General features: G+C 43.0%; 1 protein-coding gene across 2 annotated transcripts in view; it reads left to right on the top strand.

Annotated features, from left to right (window-relative positions):
• Positions 1 to 20,892, top strand: part of MAP3K8 (mitogen-activated protein kinase kinase kinase 8) — a 106,425-nt gene that overhangs the window by 61,666 nt on the left and 23,867 nt on the right. For both annotated transcript variants that reach the window (XM_075315519.1, XM_075315518.1), the window contains exons 2-4: positions 5,412 to 5,773; positions 14,302 to 14,469; positions 18,973 to 19,234. In XM_075315519.1, coding sequence (XP_075171634.1) covers positions 5,438 to 5,773; positions 14,302 to 14,469; positions 18,973 to 19,234 — 766 coding nt within the window. In that variant the 5' untranslated portion in view covers positions 5,412 to 5,437. The remainder of the gene's footprint in view (positions 1 to 5,411; positions 5,774 to 14,301; positions 14,470 to 18,972; positions 19,235 to 20,892) is intronic.

Genomic DNA, 20,892 nt, shown 5'->3' on the forward strand with positions numbered 1-20,892 from the left:
GCATCTGGCAAAATGCCGGATGTGTGAAACGGGCCATAAGGGTGCTTTACACGCTGCGACATCGCTAGCGATGTTGCGAGCAATAGCACCCGCCCCCGTCTTTCGTGCGATATGTGGTGATTGCTGCCGTAGTGAACAATATCGCTACAGCAGCATCACACGCACATACCTGTTCAGCGACATCGCTGTTGCTGCAGAACAATCCCTCCTTCAAGGGGGAGGTGCGTTTGGCGTCACTAAGCGGCCGCCCAATAGCAGAGTAGGGGCGGAGATGAGCGGCCGGAACATGCCGCCCACCTCCTTCCTTCCTCATTGCTGGTGGACGCAGGTAAGGAGATGTTCGTCGTTCCTGCGGTGTCACACATAGCGATGTGTGATGCCGCAGCAGCAACGAACAACCAGCGGCATGCACCACCAACGAATTATGAAAAGGAGCGACGTGTCAACGATCAACGTTTTTTTTACGCTTTTGCGATCGTTGATAGTCGCTCCTTGGTGTCACACGCTGCAATGTCGCTAACAACGCCGGATGTGCGTCACTAACGACGTGACCCCGACGATATATCATTAGCGATGTCGCAGCGTGTAAAGCACCCTTTAGCGTGGCGATCCTACAGGCTACAGTTGGCACAAATCAATATGGACAATTAGCGAGTTATCAGTAGACATGCTGCCCTTCCAAATCTGATAACCAATCCAAGATCCATGGATCCTTCTTGGCTTTCCAGCACAATTACCAGAATTGTACCCGTAATTGTAACCTAACTCTTCTCACAATGTGTAAGTGTAGACCCCAGACCTTTCTCACGTCAAACCGGTTTATATTATGCAGTCAGTAGAAACGAACGTGTTTACTAAGAAAGGATGGAAGGAAGGAACTGATGACGGCGATTACTGGTAGACCTCAGTAGACTCCGCCACAGACCACTTCATGACCTATATTTCGTTGTCAATCATCCTCAAATGAGGGTACAAGGTATTAAAGGGCCACAAGATATCAGTCCATCGGATACACTACAACACTATTCTCCTATATATTAACTCTTCATATGCGGACATGTGATCGGTATTGTAGTTTTGGTAACTTGGTATTATGTAACTTCTGCAGACTCCTGGTACTGGTTAAAGGCTCAGGTGACAACCTCTGATTGGAGACAGTAAATGTCTCAGGACAATTCGGGGACTTTTCCACTTTTCCGTCCCCTCAGACACTGCTGAGAATCATCTGTTCGCTGTGCATGGATTGGGAACTGTGCTTCAGTTTTCCTGTAATTTAGTCCTAGGTTTTTTTTTTATTGTTGCCTTATTTGGATTGGGAAAATGAATGTTTTTCTTCTTAAGTCAGATTTTAATGTTTGCCCAGAAATTGTCTTGTCTCCTCCAGGGATCAGGTCTTAGGTCGTGCTGCTATTCTTAGACGTCAGTAGTGACTCGGTTTGGAGGAATTCAGATTTACAGTTACATAAAGTTGCACTATAAAATATAATGCACTGGGATCAGTGTCTTATTAAAGCAGCAGTCCAGAGGATTTTTTTTTTTTTTCAGCGCTAGAGTAGCTCTTTAAATCTAAGCACCTGGTCTTGTACTCGCCCTCTGGCAGCTTCACCTTTTACAGACGCCGCTCTGATCCCTCGGTGCTATTTGTGCCGGTAGCTTCTGGTTGGCCAAAAGTCACACAGTATGTCATAGGCTGTCAATTCAAGTGTATGAGAGGCAGAACGAGGCTCTCCAAGACTTGTATTGAGTTGTGACCAACCTGCACGCTCCATGAAGAGCAAGAATGAGGCTCTCATAGACCTGTATGGAGTTGTGACCAACCTGCATGCTCCATGAAGAGCAAGAACGAGGCTCTCATAGACTTGTGACCAACCTGCACGCTCCATTAAGAGCAAGAACGAGGCTCTCATAGACTTATATTGAGTTGTGACTAACCTTCACGCTCCATGAAGAGCAAGAACGAGGATCTCATACTTGTATTGAGTTGTGACCAACCTGCACGTTCCATGAAGAGCAAGAACGAGGCTCTCATAGACTTGTTACCAACCTGCACGCTCCATGAAGAGCAAGAACGAGGCTCTCATAGACTTGTGACCAACCTGCACGCTCCATGAAGAGCAAGAACGAGGCTCTCATAGACTTATATTGAGTTGTGACTAACCTGCACGCTCCATGAAGAGCAAGAACGAGGATCTCATAGACTTTTACTGAGTTGTGACCTCCTGCACGCTCTATGAAACACTGGATCTTCCGGCAGGTCACAAATCATAGGAGACCAACTGTAACAACGCTGGAAACGGATGAAGACAGCGGCAGGTTAGTATTAAATCGGGGGCAGGGGACTTACATTTAAAGCACCACTCCAGCGGTGAAATAAAAATAAAGCACTATAATTCCCAGGCTTTACCTATTAAGCCATCCTGAAGGTTGCAGTTTACAGTTCACTTAATCAAATTAACCCACATTGCATTACTAGTTTCCTTTTTCCTTCATATATTACACAATGGTTTTATTGTATTTTACTTCTAATGCAAATTTAAGAGGAAACCGAGTAAATAGAAGGAGCAGATGTGTCGCATTGTCAATCTCACAATGGTTATTGTTTCCCATCGGGTATGACACGTTCCAAAATTGGAAGCTGATCTCATGTAATGTGTTTGGGCAGTGCCCGCACCGTATGACACTAGTCCGCTGCGTGCAGTGCCCGGAGGCTCATTCCATCTGTGACAGCCACCAAAAGATATGTGAATTGTTACGTAATGAGGTAATGTAAAGGTAAAGAGTTTGGAACAAGAACAACATTTACCATTTGAATGGAGGGGTGGTCTAGTATGCGCACAACCCATCCATTCTGTGGCTTCGGGACCGGCGGAGATCGCGAAGTACCGTATAGCGCTCACTTATCAGTTCAATTGACGTCAAATGTAACTATAGTGCACATGTGTGACTACCGTCCATCCAAGTGGGGGGCATTGGACCACCACCAGTACTTCATTGAAAGTGGGGACACTGGACCCATGTTCTTGTTATGGGAGTCTCAGCAAAGGTAACAAGTGTTACACAGAGCCCTTTAGGAGGGTTTTTTGTGATGTACAAAAATGCAGCAATTGCATTATGTAAAAAGGCAAAAAACAAACACTACTTGCCTTTTTCAACCCCCTGCTATTCCAGTGCTGATGTTTTTGGTATTTCCTTTGTTCTCTTCTCACTTCCTGCAGTGACCATGTGCAGTACAACATTCAAGTGACTGCTGCAGCCAATCACTGACCTCAGCAGTGATGCCGAAACATGCAACATGTGACCACTGAGGCTATTGATTGGCTGCAGTGGTCATGTGAATGATGTACAGCGTGACTGCTGTGCTGGTGGTGAGCAGCATTTATAGACTAAGCGGGCGAGTATAGTATTTATTTTTATAAATTGTAAAAAAAAATCTTTAAAAGGGCCTGTCACTTACCGTAAATTTTGTATGTCTTACCTGGTGCAAATTTCTGTTTGTTCTCCCGCACCTGGTGGTGGTTTTTTGTCCTTATGCCGGTCTATCCCAGTGATCTGGCCCCTCATCCCTGTTTGTAAATCTAGTCTTGAAGGGAATTTTTATGTGATGTTTCAGAAGCCACAAATGGGTGTAGCTCTAAAGGCCCTGTCACACAGAGATAAATCTGCGGCAGATCTGTGGTTGCAGTGAAATTGTGGACAATCAGTGCCAGGTTTGTGGCTGTGTACAAATGGAACAATATGTCCATGATTTCACTGCAACCACAGATCTGCCAAAGATTTATCTCTGTGTGTGACGGGGCCTTTAGGCAGTGGTCCCCGACCTTTTTGACCTTGATAGCCACATCCAGCTCTGTGAGGGGGTCACAAGCCACATCCAGCTCTGTGAGGGGGTCACAAGCCACATCCAGCTCTGTGAGGGGGTCACAAGCCACATCCAGCTCTGTGAGGGAGTCACAACCACAACCAGCTCTGTGAGGGGGTCACAAGCCACATCCAGCTCTGTGAGGGGGTCACAAGCCACATCCAGCTCTGTGAGGGGGTCACAAGCCACAACCAGCTCTGTGAGGGGGTCACAAGCCACAACCAGCTCTGTGAGGGGGTCACAAGCCACATCCAGCTCTGTGAGGGGGTCACAAGCCACAACCAGCTCTGTGAAGGGGTCACAAGCCACAACCACATCCAGCTCTGTGACAGGGTCACGAGTCACATTCAGCTCGGTGACAGGGTCACAAGCCACATTCAGCTCTGTGACAGGGTCACAAGCCACATTCAGCTCTGTGACAGGGTCACAAGCCACATTCAGCTCGGTGACAGGGTCACAAGCCACATTCAGCTCTGAGAGAGGGTTGCGAGCCACATTTAGCTCCAACTCCTCATAGTAGTGACACCCAGAGCCCCCCATTACCAGTATAATTACAGTCAAAGATTTTCCACAGAAATCACCACACCAAGGCAGTATACCAATATCCATGGGTTCCTACCTCCATTCAAATCTGCTCTTCTGCGTGGGGCTACTCACAAATGCTACCATCTGGAGACCTGCTCCTCATAGCTGTATTCAAGACCTAGTGTGAATGCACCTAGGGGTCACACGGCCAAGAGCCCCGTATTATGGGCACTCAAGTAACATGTGGATCCCGAGCCACAGGTTGAGGATTTGTGCTCTAGGGGAACACGCCTAAAAAGGCCATGCTTATAGGGGTTATCCACATAATTACATGAACTAGCCCCCTTGTAAGCTAAAAATAACAGATCCTCATGCTATGCATCGGTGTTTTTTCAGTGATGTTGGAGCTGTCTCCCAGGGTTTGCGTGACATTATGGCATGCGAGTCCTGCAGTCAATCAGCAGCTGGACAAATGTTCAAGAAGCAGAAGAATTGAGAGCGCAGCAGCCCAATAGTGACCACTAACTTGCTGGAGAACTCATGTAACCTTAGCAATGTCACACAATCCCCAGGAGACTTGATGCCGACATCACTCAAATAGAGGCGACGGTTATTTTTATTTTACAAAAGGTGACTACTTAATTTAAAAATTGGTTGATTGGGTAATGGATGACCCCCTAATATGGGATACATTTGTATAATTACAGTGACAAGTCTCGCCTTAACTAAAATAAAGAAATCTATCCAATCCTAGCAAATATTTTTTGCCTTTATGAGGTTATGATATGAAAGTTGTCTTATAGCTCTGGGATTACTCCTGGACCTTAATATGCGTCACATAGAACCTGTCACTAATTGTAGATGGACAGCAAAAGTGTTTCTTTACGTCAATTCCTTTAGAGGTCTCTGTGGTTATATTTTAGCTTTTTTGTTTTATGATTGTGACCCGGATTAAAGAAAACGGTCATTGTTTCTGAAGATGACTTTCCTATATGGTGTAACACGGACCCTCCTTTTTATTTTTTAGGTGTTGCTTTAGAAAGCAAGGCCATCATGGATTTCATGAGCACCACCAGTGACCAGAAGGAGGACGCGGAGCTGCTCCTCACTTATTTAAATGTCACGGATTTGGTGACTATAATGGAAAACCTGTATCGTGATGGGGAAGTGTGTGCAGGGGAGAAGAACGCGGTCACCCATGGGCAAGAGGCGTACGACACTGAGGAGAGGACGGACTCTCTGTTTCTGAGCGGACAAGAAACTTCCCTCTTATCATCGGTGAAATACGGAACTACTAAGGAGCTGCTCAGCTTTGCAAATCAAGTGTCTGACGCCACGAAACACTTGCATCAATGCTTCCAGCAGGAATGTGGGATTATATTAAACAAGGTAAAAAGACACATGCACATTTCTACTTGTCCTTTTGTTCAAGGTCGCAGGGCGTTGAAATTTCCACATAAAAATACCCAACAATGTAACTTTCCTTCACATCCAGATGCCAGATTACAGCATGCATGCTCCATACAGAGAGATGTCTGAGCATTTAAAGGGACTTTCCAGCTAAGGCTGCTTTCACACTACGTTTTTTTTAACATGCGTCCTGAATATTTTTTTAACGCAAAAACTGATCCAGTGCAAATGCGTTTTCATTTCAATGCATTTGCAATGGACTTGCGTCAACATGCGTTTGCGTGCATTATAGTGAGGATCCAGCGACTTGTAGTTTTTTAACATTTTTCAAAAACGCTAATTGTAGCGTTTTTGGGCTGCGTCCAAATACTGCAAATTGCTGGATCCTGACTATACTGATTGCAAACGTATGTGAACGCTGGCATGCTGATAGATGGGATCCTGCTTGCTCTACTGAGCATGCCCAGAAACCAGCCTCGAGTGATCAGTCCCTCTCTCCCCCTCCCTCTCCTCTCTCTTCCCCTGCCTGAGAGCTGCAGACACTCGTAACCAAGATAAATATCGGGTAACCAAGCAAAGCGCTTCTCTTAGTTACCCGATGTTTACGTTGGTTACGTGTGCAGGGAGCAGGCAGCCCTGCTCCTAGCAGCTGCGGATGCTCGTAACCAAGGTAAATATCGGGTATCCAAGTAAGTTACCCAATGTTTACCTTGGTTACAAGCCTCTGCAGCTGTCAGAAGCCGGCTCCCAGTCTATCACGTTCAGTTTCACTGACTCCCGATCACATGACTCCAATGCCCGCCCATAAACTTAAGTGACAGGATTTTTTTGCTGTAAAAGCAGGATCCGCTTTTACAGCAAAAAAACGTTCATGACGCATGTTAAAAAAAAACGAAGTGTGAAAGCAGCCTAAGATAAATTGTATCTATGTAAAAGTTGTATTTTAATAAAGGGAACCTGTTACCAGATTTGGCGACTATAAGCTGCGGCCACCACCAATAGGCTCTTCTATACAGCATTCTAACATACTGTATATAAGAGCCCAGGCCGCACTGTATAACGTAAAAAAACACCCAAGGGTCAGTCCGGTCCGATGGGTGTCGCTGCTCTCCGGTCTGGCGCCGCCTCTCTTCAGGGATTGTTGTTCTACTTCTTCTGAGGTCCGTGTGCATGACGCGTCCTACGTACACACAGGCCAGCATTGAGGTCTTGCACAGGCGCACTTTGATCTGCTCAGGGCAGATCAAAGTATTGTAGTGCGCATGCGTGGGCATTCTTTAACCTTTCTTCTCGCTTGCGCATTACAGTTCTTTCATCTGCACTCAGCAGGGTACATCAAAGTGCGCCTGCGCTAGCAAGAGGAAAGGTTAAAAACCGCCCGCACATGCGCACTACAATACTTCGATCTTCCTTGAGCAAATCAAAGTGGACCTGTTCAGGACCTCAATGCCGGCCTGTGTGTATGACGTAGGACACGTCATGCACACGAGCCTCAGAAGAAGGAAGACAGCAATCCCTGAAGAGCGGCAGAGCCGGACCGGAGAGCAGCGACACCCATCTGGACCCTAGATGAGTATCATCAAAGTGTTCTTTGACGTTCTACTCAGCAGCCTGGACTCTTATATATAGTATTCTAGAATGCTGTATATAAGAGCTCCCTGGTGGCAGCTTATAGTCGCCAACTCTGGTGATAGTTTCCCTTTAAGATGATTTAAGTCGGAAAAGTGTCAATATCTTCATCTAGAAGCGTCAGTCCCAGGTAAAGGCAAGTCATCTTCTGGTTTGTGTCAGATATAGGATGGTGCTTTCTTCAGAGCAGTATGCGAAGGGGGCCGGCTGACTGCTCATTTCAATATGTAATCCAGCCCCCTCCTCTCTTTTATATGGCAGTAATCTGTATTCACAGACCTGTGGTCACAGGGGTGGACATATCTTTGGTGCAACTTGAAGCCCAAGAGGGAAGGGGTCCCATTTCTACCTCCAAACCAGATGACATTGTACTTTTTGATGAGTTATTGGACTAGAAAGGGCCCATATACTGTTCTGTGTCTGCCAGTGGGTGGTCACATGTGGACATAAAAACAAAAAATCCTGTCCTAGAATTGGAAGTGCAGAGTCAGGGACCAAGGACTGTACTGGCTATGGAGGAATTAGAGCACTGAGGCTACGTCAAATACAGTCATCATCATTTATCTATGTTACCGTAGACGTCTACGCTTTCCTACATAGAAAAAGTGTGGAAAATATATATATATATATATATCACACACACACACACAGCTGGCCAAAAGTATTGGCACCCCTGCAATTCTGTCAGATAATACTCTGTTTCTTCTTGAAAATGATTGCAATCACAAATTCTTTGGTATTCTCTTCATTTATTTTGCTTGCAATGAACAAACACAAAAGAGAATGAAACAAAAATCAAATCATTGATCATTTCACACAACTCCAAAAATGGGCCTAATACTTGGTTGCACAACCGTTAGCCAAAATAGCTGCGAACAACCGCTTCTGGTAACCATCAATGAGTTCCTTACAATGCTCTCCTGGAATTTTAGACCATTCTTTGGCAAACTGCTCCAGGTCCCTGAGATTTGAAGGGTGCCTTCTCCAAACTGCCATTTTGAGATCTCTCCACAGGTGTCCTATGGGATTCAGGTCTGGACTCATTGCTGGCCACTTTAGTAGTCTCCAGTGCTTTCTCTCAAACCATTTTCTAGTGCTTTTTGAAGTGTGTTTTGGTTCATTGTCCTGCTGGAAGACCCATGACCTCTGAGGGAGACCCAGCTTTCTCACACTGGGCCCTGCTGCAAAATTTGTTGGTAGTCTTCAGACTTCATAATGCCATGCACATGGTCAAGCAGTCCAGTGCCAGAGGCAGCAAAGCAACCCCAAAACATGAGAACCTCCGCCATGTTTGACTGTAGGGACCGTGTTCTTTTCTTTGAATGCCTCTTTTTTTTTTTTTTTCCCTGTATACTCTATGTTGATGGCTTTTCCGAAAAAGCTCTACTTTTGTCTCATCTGACCAGAGAACATTCTTCCAAAACGTTTTAGGCTTTCTCAGGTAAGTTTTGGCAAACTCCAGCCTGGCTTTTTTATGTCTCGGGGTAAGAAGTGGGGTCTTCCTGGGTATCCTACCATACAGTCCCTTTTCATTCAGACGCCGACGGATAGTACGGGTTGACACTGTTGTACCCTCGGACTGCAGGGCAGCTTGAACTTGTTTGGAGGTTAGTCGAGGTTCTTTATCCACCATCCGCACAATCTTGCGTTGAAATCTCTCGTCAATTTTTCTTTTCCTTCCACATCTAGGGAAGTTAGCTACAGTGCCATGGGCTTTACACTTCTTGATGACACTGCGCACCGTAGACACAGGAACTTTCAGGTCTTTGGAGATGGACTTGTAGCCTTGAGATTGCTCATGCTTCCTCACAATTTGGATTCTCAAGTCTTCAGACAGTTCTTTGGTCTTTCTTTTCTCCATGCTCAATGTGGTACACACAAGGACACAGGGCAGAAATTGAGTCAACTTTAATCCATGTCAATTGGCTGCAAGTGTGATTTAGTTATTGCCAACACCTGTTAGGTGCCACAGGTAAGTTACAGGCGCTGTTAATTACACAAATTAGAGAAGCATCACATGATTTTTCAAACAGTGCCAATACTTTTGTCCACCCCCTTTTTTATGTTTGGTGTGGAATTACCGGTATATACAATGTGGCTTTGACGAATTTTTTTCATTAGAGACAAATTAAATGAAGATAATAATACCGAAGAATTTATGATTGTGATTGCAATCATTTTCAAGAAGAAACTGAGTATTATCTGACAGAATTGCAGGGGTGCCAATACTTTTGGCCAGCACTGATTATATATATATATATATATATATATATATATATATATATATATATATATATATATATATATATATATATATATATATATATATATATATATATATATATATATATATAATGTTACTGTGTATATAATATAATGTTTTTTTTTTTTTTTGTTTTTTTTTTACAATGGGGGTCCGTTTTCTTCCATTTGAAATGGATCCAGTAAGCAAAAAACAGATCCTTTACAAGTGAAAAAGAAAACGGTTGGCTAGTTAACGGATCCGTTTTCCATAGACTCAATGTTAAAAAAGCGGATAAAGCTGAAACCAGTTTTTTTTTAAAAACAGACAAAAAAAGTTGTCTGTGCAAGTTTTTTGCGAAATGATTACTGCTGGCTCTGTTCTAACAGATGATTACTGGACATGGGAACTCAGCCTTAAAGGGGTTGTCCAGAATTATAAAAAAAGGAGTTATTTTCATCCAAAAATATTGCCATATCTGTCCATAGGTGTAAATGGGACTGAGCTGCAATACCACACAGAACCTGTGGACGTGGGTGGTGCTACTTTTAGAACAATTTGACTTGTTTTTATCTATTCTGGCTGTGGTTTCGTGGTCAATTCCAAAAGATCTCTTCCTTATCACCACAAAGGAACTCTGCTATGTTCTATGCAGAGTTTGATAACCTAATATTTTTTTTTTTTCCCGTCTAGTTTCTGACATTATTCAGGGCTTCATAACAGTTTCTATTAGTCATGTCATTAATTAGCTTTTGGGGAAGATGTTACGTGACCGTACATGTTACTATAGAATAGCTTCCCAATGACTACGCGTCTATTCTACATCGTGTTTACGACCAAATCCTCCATCCGCCACGCCTGATCACGGGTCACGCAGCTCAGCTTCATCCTATGAAGTCCCGGCGCTTTCTTGCGTAAGTGGCAGTAACGTGTTGTAAATGCACAATAGACGAAAAGCCGGTTTATCTCTGTGTTACGTCACACTCGTTATGATGAGAGACGAGACATTTTATCAACTTGTATTCTGCAAACATACACCTGAGATATATATATATATATATATATATATATATATATATATATATATATATATATATATATATATATATATATATATATATATATATATATATATATATATATACGCATACACACACACACACATACATACACATACACACACACATATATATATATATACACATACACACACACACACACATATATATATATATACACATACACATACACACACACACACACACATATATATATATATATACACATACACACACACACACACACACACACACACACACACACATATATATATATACACATACACACACACACACACATATATATATATATACACGCATACACACACACACACATACATACACATACACACACACATATATATATATATACACATACACACACACACACACATATATATATATATACACATACACACACACACACACACATATATATATATACACATACACACACACACACACACACACACACACACACATATATATATATACACATACACACACACACACACATATATATATATATACACATACACACACACACACACATATATATATATATATATATACACATACACACACGAATATATGGTATATATATATACATACATACATATGTGTATATATATTATTATACACACACACACACTGGTCCAAGAGTAGGTGGATAGTATGTGTAATAGGGTTATCAAACATGGTGTAAAGTGAAACTGACTCAGTTGCCCTTAGCAACCAATCAAATTCCACCTTTCATTTTCCAAAGAGTCTGAAGAGTAAAAAGTGGAATCTGAATCTGATTGGTTGCTAAGGGCAACTGAGTCAGTTTCACTTTACACCATGTTTGATAACCCTATTACACATACTATCCACCTACTCTTGGACCAGTGTGTATAAATACACTGCTCTGGCAAAAATTAAAGGACCACTGCAAAATTGTCAGTTTTTTTTATTTTTCTCTTTATATTTTTGAGTAAAATGTAAATTGTTCTTTTATTCTATAAACTACTGACAACGTCTCCGAATTTCTAAGCAATAATTTTTTTGTATTTACTTTCTGAAAATGAGAAATGGTCAAAATAACAAAACAATGCATTGCTTTCACACCTCAAATAATGCAAAGAAAACAAGTTCAGAATCATTTAGAAACAATACTAATAATGTTTTACCTCAGGAAGAGTTCAGAAAAAAATATTTTGTGGAATAACCATGATTTTTAATCACCGCTTTCATGCGTCTTGGCATGCTTTCCACCAGTCTGTCACACTGCTTTTGGGTGACCTTATGCTACTCCTGGTGCAAAAATGTAAGCAGTTCTTTGTTTGATGGCCTGTGACTATCCATCTTTCTCTTTATTACATTGCAGAGGTTTTCAATGGGGTTCAGGTCTGGAGATTGGGCTGGCCATGACAGGGTTTTGATGTGGTGGTCCTTCATCCACACATTGATTGACCTAGCTGTGTGGCATGGTGCATTGTCCTGCTGGAAAAACCAGCCCTCACAGTTGGGGAACATTGCCTGAGCAGAAGGAAGCAACTGTTTTTCCAGGATAACCTTGTATGCGGCTTGATTCATACGTCCTACACAAAAAGTTTAATCTGCCCAATCCAGCCTTGCTGAAGCATTCCCACATCATCACCGATCCTCCACCAAATTTCACAGTGGCTGCAAGACACTGTGGCTTGTACACCCCTCTAGGTCTTTGTCGAACTACTAGATGACCAGGTGTTGGGTAAAGCTGAAAAGTACAATGCGCCATGCCACACAGCTTTCGTGGTTACTCCCATAGATTTGGCTCAACCTTTTCATTCCTTTTGCTGCTTTGCTTGATTGCTCTGGTGGATCAAGTGGATCCCCTTGTCCCTCCTATAAAGTTCTCTTACTGCACATATATCCGTATCCGGATTAGCACTTTGTTATAACCTTCAACACAATGGACACCTTGGAAAAACAATTTTCTTACAAGTGTTAGTGGTTATTTTTACTTATGAAATCTTCATTTCCTTAATATGCAGTTTTTTTCAGCAGTTTCTCTTGTGGGAGTGTCCCTCCCAGTAATACAGGCTGGATGTGACTTCTATGTATATCCAGGATGCTGTTTTCAGTTACTTTTATGTATCAGCACAGCTGTAATACTGCACTCAGTTCATGTACTTTCCTTGTAGTCTTTTTCTATGCCCTCCCTTGCCTACCATCCACCGCAGATCTGTATATTAACCATTTCCAACCCCCCCTCTCCTTCATACATCCATGAATAAAGTACATGTTCAAGCCTTGATATTCCCATCTAGAACATGTACCCTGTATAATCTATGGGGCCTTTCATGTGCCTGTGTTTAATTTGCAGACCATTTGCTCATAAAAAAAATCAGAGACATGTCTAGTTTTGATTGGAGTCGTAGATCAAAATTGCCCATATGAGTCTATGGGTCTGTAAAAATGACAGACCACACATGGGTGACATCACTATACAATCCGTGTGCTGTCCATGATAAATATTTCGATATAAGAGGTTTGCAATTTAAATTTCCATAGGTAAATAAATAAAAACTAATGGGTAAAAAATATAACCTACAGCACTGCTTAAAGTACTATTACAAAGTTAATAAATGGCTTTTGTTAGTTGGTATGAAAATAAGCAAATCAAATGCAAACATTCTTATTCTATCTGCTTTAATTCCTTACTATGAGAGCTTTTTTCTTACATTGTGTACAGCTCATTTCCAAGGAGATCAACAACCAGAGGCTGGCACACTATGAGCAGTTGTTACATTGCAGTAGAGGAGTTAACTCCTAACATCCCAGCCAACTGCCTCCAGCCCATTGATTTTTATACAGTAGTTATGCTCACCTCCCTCCCCTTCCTCCGCTCCTGACCTGTAGCTGATCTGATCAGTCCTGTGTAATCGCAATGAATCTCCCCCATTCTCTGACTGGCCAGAATAGCAATACACAAACGAAAAAATGAAGATATGCTACAAAGGTTGTAGAGGACATAGCTTTAATTACAAGGCTATGTTTTTAGCAAACGTTTTTCATCAAGGGGCAAATTCCAATATATAACTCTCCGCAGATCTTACTTTGCTTTATTTATCTTTTGCACATTTTGATTTTATTTCTCATTTATGCTCAAATCTAAATTCAGATGACTTGTGAGTTCCTAAAGAGCAGTGAATTATAGGCGCGCAGATGAGAGATCGGGTCATACATCTGACATAAGGGTGGAGATTAAAGGGGTTGTCTAGGACTACAAAAACATGGCTGTTTTACTTCATACACAGCACCTCACTTGTACATTGGTTTTGTCTGTAATTGCAGCTTGAGCTTGTCGATGGGAATGTAACTGAGCTGCAATACTGCACTCCACCTGTAAACAGTTGTGGCGCTATTTTGGAAGAAAATTCCTTTAACCTCTGTCAGTAGCTCCTATTAGTCAAACAGCGCAATATATAGACATATTTTTTTTCTTTGTGTGCCATTTTGGCTACTGTGAATATTTGCCATTGCATACTACATGTAAATTGCTCAATGTATATGTATATGATGTGATTTAAGCTTCCTTTTTAATTTGTTTTCAGCTGCTCACGATAAGAAATGGACGATATCAGACAGACACTGATGTGCTATTGTTTCCGTGGAAGATGACGTATAAAAGCATCGGTTCAGAGTTTATTCCTAGGGGAGCCTTTGGCAAAGTTCATCTGGCACAAGATATCCAGACGAGGAAGAGAATGGCATGTAAACTGGTATGTTCTATAGTAGAGCATCTATTGATCTATTTTTCTATCTATCATTAGACATGTTATAAAACATATATGAGATCTGTCCGATGAATGTAGATAATTTTTGGACACTTTGGCCCACCAGAGAGAATGGCATGTACCGTAAACTGGTATGTTATATATTAATAGAGTAGCTATCTATCATTAGACATGTTATAAAACACATATGGGATCTGGCCGATGAATATAGATAATTTTTGGACACTTTGGCCCACCAGAGAGAATGGCATGTACCGTAAACTGGTATGTTATATATTAATAGAGTAGCTATCTATCATTAGACATGTTATAAAACACATATGGGATCTGGCCGATGAATGTAGGTAATTTTTGGACACTTTGGCCCACCAAATTTCTCCCTTCAGTCTTCAGTCAAGTGCCGAGTGTACAATCCATCCTGGTAATGTTCAGAACATAGATATGGAGGCAAGCTGTCCATTAGAGTCAATATCTTTTGATTTCATAGAGAGTCAATAAACCAGTTAAGTTTGATGATATGAGCACATGCCGGTGTGGTGATCTCCATTTTCTGTTGTGACCATGATTCCTCATAACTGATCTTTTTTGTACAATCGTCTCAAGTTTAATGAAAGAAGTCCAACTAATAAAAAAAAAAACTAAAGGGCTAAAAATAAAAATAAAAGCAGTAATTCTTCCTCTCACAGATCCCTTATAGCACCCGTTCCATTGCTTACATGGTCCCTGCCGGCCTCGATATTATGTTCCCTTATACACTTGAAATGGCCAAAATATCCGCTCGGCCTATCACTCACTTCAGAGCGTCCCCGCTACAGCCATTGATAGGCAACGCGAGCGTTTCCGGTGTATCAATACTGGAACAGGGAGTAGAGACCGGTGACATCTGGGTGAGCGTCAAAGCCGAAGCTTCGGGGGATTGGTGATGATTAGTATGAATAATGGAAGAATAGGTGCAGACATGCACCACCTGATTACCTGATCAGATGCTGCAGATGGCTGAGGAACAATGGTGAACGCCTGACTGTTGCTGGAGCCTCAGCGGTGCTTGCTGGTGTGAACAGGCAGATCCAAAAATGAACCAGTATAAAGGAAAAAAGCTGCATCCGCCATTAAAATAACATCCATACTTTATTGAAAACCGTACATAAAAATCATGGAAGTCCAGGGCCAGGCACTGGAACCCAAAAGAACGATGGCCGTTTTGTGCAAATGGAAAGACCCGTAGTGGCGCATTTGCATGAAATGGCCATCGTCCTTTTGGGTTCCAGCGCCTGTCCACGGACCGCCATGATCTTTATGCACCACTTTCAATAAATTCTGGATGTTATTTTACGGCGGGTGCAGCTTTTTTTCCTCTTTTTACTAGCTCATCATTGGTGATGATTAGTGATGGGCGAGTAATAACTATTCGTGTTCAGATTATTGGTAACAAATAACAAAGTTCTATTCCGGTATTAGTCGCGAATAACGAACCTAATGTAAGTCACTGTAGAACCAGAGCATTTTTCTTGTCGTGATGAATGCCGGACTACAGGCTGCTTTACACGCAACGACATCGCTAACGCGATGTCGTTGAGGTCACGGAATTCGTGACGCACATCCTAAATCGTTAGCGACGTTGTTGCGTGTGACACGTACGAGCGACCGCTAACGAGTAAAAATACTCACCTTATCGTTGCTCGTTGACATGCTGTCCAGTTCCCAAATATCGTTGCTGCTACAGGTACGATGTTCGTTGTTCCTGCGGCAGCACACATCGCTATGTGTGACACCGCAGGAACGAGGAACCTCACCTTACCTGCGTCCACCGGCAATGAGGAAGGAAGGAGGTGGGCGGGATGTTACGTCCCGCTCATCTCCGCCCCTCTGCTTCTATTGGATGGCCGCTTAGTGACTTAGAAAGGATGCGGTTCGCCGGTCACAGCGACGTCGTTAGGCAGGTAAGTAGTGTGACGGGTCCGAGCAATGTTGTACGCCACGGGCAGCGATTTGCCTGTGACTCACAACCGATGGGGGCGGGTACTCACGCTAGCGATCTCAATAGCGAGATCGCAGCGTGTAAAGTGACCTTACTACTCTGTATTTGGTAAGCATTATCCGTACACTAATAGTTACTATTCGCCCATCTCCAGTGATGAGGAATTTCTTTTTAGTTTTTTTTTTTTTCTGTTAGACTAGCTTGAGCCTTTTTGTTAAAAAAAAAAAAAAAATTTGAAGCCTACCCCACTGTTAAAAAAAAAAACAATAAAAATATTTTTGTGATGTTTTGGATATCAAAATAGCTATTTTATTATTTTATTATTATAGCGCCATTTATTCCATGGCGCTTTACATGTGAAAGGGGTATACATAATAGGGACAAGTACAATAATCATTAACAATACAAGGCACATACAAGGCATATTTTCATACCAGGCCAGTAGCCACATCCCGGCAATCTCATTGAACTTTTAAAGGATAAATATTAAAGGCTAAAAACACAAGTGGCTAATGGGGGTCCTGGAAGCACGGTCAGTCAACTGGACATTATCCATATACATTACAAAGGGACAAAAAAAAGGAGACTTGCATGCCAAAGCTTTAAACTACTAACCCTGTCTGTGTGCGTGCTCAGACAGGAGCTATTCACACCTCTCGGGATATGGAGCAATTGATGGGGAGGGGGGTCTTAGGGTACCGTCACATGTAGCGACGCACCAACGATCCCACCAGCGATCCGACCTGGCAGGGATCATTGGTGCATCGCTACATGGTCGCTGGTGAGCTGTCAATCAGGCAGATCTCACCACTGATCAGTCACCAGCGACTCGTGTACCGATGCTGCACTTGGTAACCAGGGTAAATATCGGGTAGCTAAGCAAAGCGCTTTGCTTAGTTACCTGATATTTACCCTGGTTACCAGCGTACACTGCTTACAGGCTGCCAGCGCTGGCTCCCTGTATACATAGCTAGGGTACACATCGGGTTACTAAGCAAAGCGCTTTGCTTAGTTACCTGATATTTACCCTGGTTATCAGCGTACGCTGCTTACACACAGTCGGTGCTTGTTGGTCGCCCGCAGTCAAACACGCCGATGTGTGCTGCACAGCGGGAGACCAACGAGCAAACCATTAACCAGAACAGTGTGTAACGATCAGCGATTTCACAGCAGGGGCCAGGTCGCTGCTTAGTGTCACACACAGCGAGATCGCTGATGAGGTCACTGGTACGTCACAAAACCTGTGACTCAGCAGCGATCTCTCTGTGAGAAGTACCCCTCAGGACCAGGACTCCCACCAATCTGCCTACAAGTAAAAGGACTATAACATATGTTAAAAAGGTTTAGTTACTCTGTAACCATTCACCCGAACAGCAAAAACAAATGCTATATTCTCGGCAAACACTGTCCGCTGGTTCTTTTGCCTAAGGCTGTTGGTTCCAGAAAATATAGCGCCCTTTTAGGGGAAATGTCACGTATGTTTGTTTTTATGTTATTCTTAGACCTTTACTAGTTACTAAAATTAAACTTCCAGACTGTTCAACTGTGAAACAGGTTCCAAAAATAACAATCAAGTGGACTTTCTCTGGAGTTTTCATGCAGATTTTCTTTTGTCTGTGTGAATAAAGTAGTCTGTGTTCCTGACGTTCGCTGTACAAGGAAGTTATAGATTAGAATTTGTTCCATGACTTGCTCAAATCCCAATTTTATGACCACAAATCAATTTTATTTACTTCTGCTTATATAGCGCCCACGCATTCTGCAGCGCTGTATGGAAATCCTCAGCAGCCACGTTATCTCAATCACACATATACCTACGAAGACCAATTCATAGGAAGCCATTTACCATTAATATGTTTATGGGTTAAAGCTTAAAAACAAAGCGGAGAACATATCAACCCAATAGCTATAAAGACTGTTGTTTAATATTGATTTATTCGTCTATATTACATTGATCCCTCTGTAGTTGCCCTGATTGATTTCAGCATAGAGTAAAAAATTGCTAATGACTTGATTTTTAAAGGGAACCTATTGGCATATTTTTACATGAACCATGGTCCTATTTGGACAGGAAGAAACCCATATTTGCCAATTTCGGGACTGTTAACAGCAATGCACATATACAGATTTTTGTATAAAGACTTGAAGCTACAAGGTACATCTGAGTCAATAGGAAAGACCAAGGAAGTACATAATAACTGAAGAAACTATTAAAAGACTTCATATAAAGGGATAAATCAAATTTCTAAAAATTTAATATTTCCAGGAAATCTTTTTAGGGAAAATTTCTGTTTTTATAAAGGGTTTTATATTCAATCATAAAATTTGATGGCTTTCTCCTTCTGATGATGACACTGCACTCATTTAGGGTTGTGGGCTCCTTCATTTTTCCCATGCACGGCCTCCTGGTCACCACCGCACAGGGTAGTGCCGCTCACCCCTTCCATTTAATGCAGAAATAGTCTTGAAATGAAATAGTCTTTATTTGTAATAATATATATTTATTCCAGATCCCGGTGGAGCAGTTCAAACCGGCAGATGTGGAGTTTCAGGTTCAGTTCCAGCACGAGAATATTGCAGAGTTATATGGGGCCATCCTATCTGAGAACATGGTTCACCTATACATGGAGGCCGGGGAAGGAGGGTCTGTGCTAGAAAAACTGGAGAGCTGCGGACCCCTGCGGGAATTCGAAATTATCTGGGTCACCAAACATATTTTAAAGGGTCTTGATTTCCTTCATTCTAAAAACGTGATCCACCACGATATAAAACGTAAGTTATCAGACTCAATTATTTGATGTTTGATGTTTTCACCCCATATCTAGCGTTATACATAGAAACAAATTACATTGATATATGTAAATGTTGTTTTGGGGAGTATGTTTGTATTTTAGATGTGTACTTGTTTAACTTTACTTAGGGGGTCTTTTAGCATGTGTGTGTGTGTGTGTGTATATGTATATATATATATATATATATATATATATATATATTTAAATATTTCTTCATCGTTCCTATGGGAGACCCAGACCATGGGTGTATAGCTTCTGCCTCCGGAGGACACACAAAGTACTACACTAAAAAGTGTAGCTCCTCCCTCCGAGCATATACACCCCCTGGATAACCAAATATAGCCAGTTCAGTGCTTTGTGTTCAGGAAACCTGTCCAGGGCAGGAACCAGTCGAGGTTTCGTTCCTTTCGTTCCTCTAACTGGTCGTCCTCTAAGCCCTCGGCCTCGTCCACTAACTCAGCCAAGGACCAGAAGCCCAACTGGCGCACGAAGCCGCGTCCTCAGAAGTCCGCAGGAGCTGCTGCCACCAAGGCAGCCTCCTCTTGACTATCTGGCCGAGCCAGCAACGTCCTTAGTCTGTGGCAGGCTCTCCCACTTTGGCGACGTGTGGTTTCAACACGTCTCCGATCAGTGGGTGCGGGATATCATCTCCCACGGCTACAGGATAGAATTCTCTTCCAGCCCGCCAAACAGATTTTTTCTGTCAACTCCCCCCTGCTCCAAGGCCGCCGCCTTTTCTCAGGCCGTGGCATCCTTGCAGGCCAACGGAGTAATTGTACCGGTTCCCACCAGGGAACGGTTCAGAGGTTTCTACTCAAATCTCTTCCTAGTCCCCAAAAAGGACGGTTCCTTCCGGCCCATCCTGGATCTCAAGCTTCTCAACAAGCATGTTCAGGTGCGGCATTTTCGCATGGAGTCTCTGCAATCAGTCATTGCCTCAATGACCCAAGGAGATTTCCTGGCATCCATCGACATCAGAGATGCCTATCTGCATGTGCCAATTGCAGTTTCACACCAGCGTTGGCTACGTTTTGCAATCGGAGTGGAACATTTCCAATTCGTGGCTCTCCCCTTCGGGTTAGCCACGGCCCCTCGAGTATTCACCAAGGTCATGGCAGCAGTGGTTGCGGTTCTGCACCTCCAGGGGTTGGCAGTGATTCCTTACCTGGACGACCTTCTAGTCAAGGCTTCATCCAGTGCAGACTGTCAGCGGAGTGTCTCGCTCACTCTCGCCACTCTTGTTCAATTCGGGTGGCTTGTCAATCTGCCCAAGTCCACTCTGACTCCGACCCAGAAACTCACGTACCTAGGGATGCAATTCGAGACTCTGCCGGCACTTGTCAAGCTGCCCTCAGTCAAACAGCAGTCCCTCCATCTGGCGGTGCGCTCTCTGCTGAGGCCCCGCCGTCATTCCATCAGGCACCTAATGCAGGTGCTGGGTCAGATGGTGGCGTCAATGGAAGCGGTTCCCTTTGCCCAGTTCCATCTGCGTCCTCTGGAGCTGGACATTCTCTGCTGTTGGGACAAGCGGAATTCTTCCTTGCACAGGTTGGTGGCTCTGTCGCCACAGACCAGGAGCTCTCTTCAGTGGTGGCTTCGGCCCCTCTCTCTGTCTCAGGGACGCTCCGTCCTGGCCCC

This window comes from Anomaloglossus baeobatrachus, chromosome 6 (assembly GCF_048569485.1).
Source record: "Anomaloglossus baeobatrachus isolate aAnoBae1 chromosome 6, aAnoBae1.hap1, whole genome shotgun sequence".
Classification (NCBI taxonomy): domain Eukaryota; kingdom Metazoa; phylum Chordata; class Amphibia; order Anura; family Aromobatidae; genus Anomaloglossus; species Anomaloglossus baeobatrachus.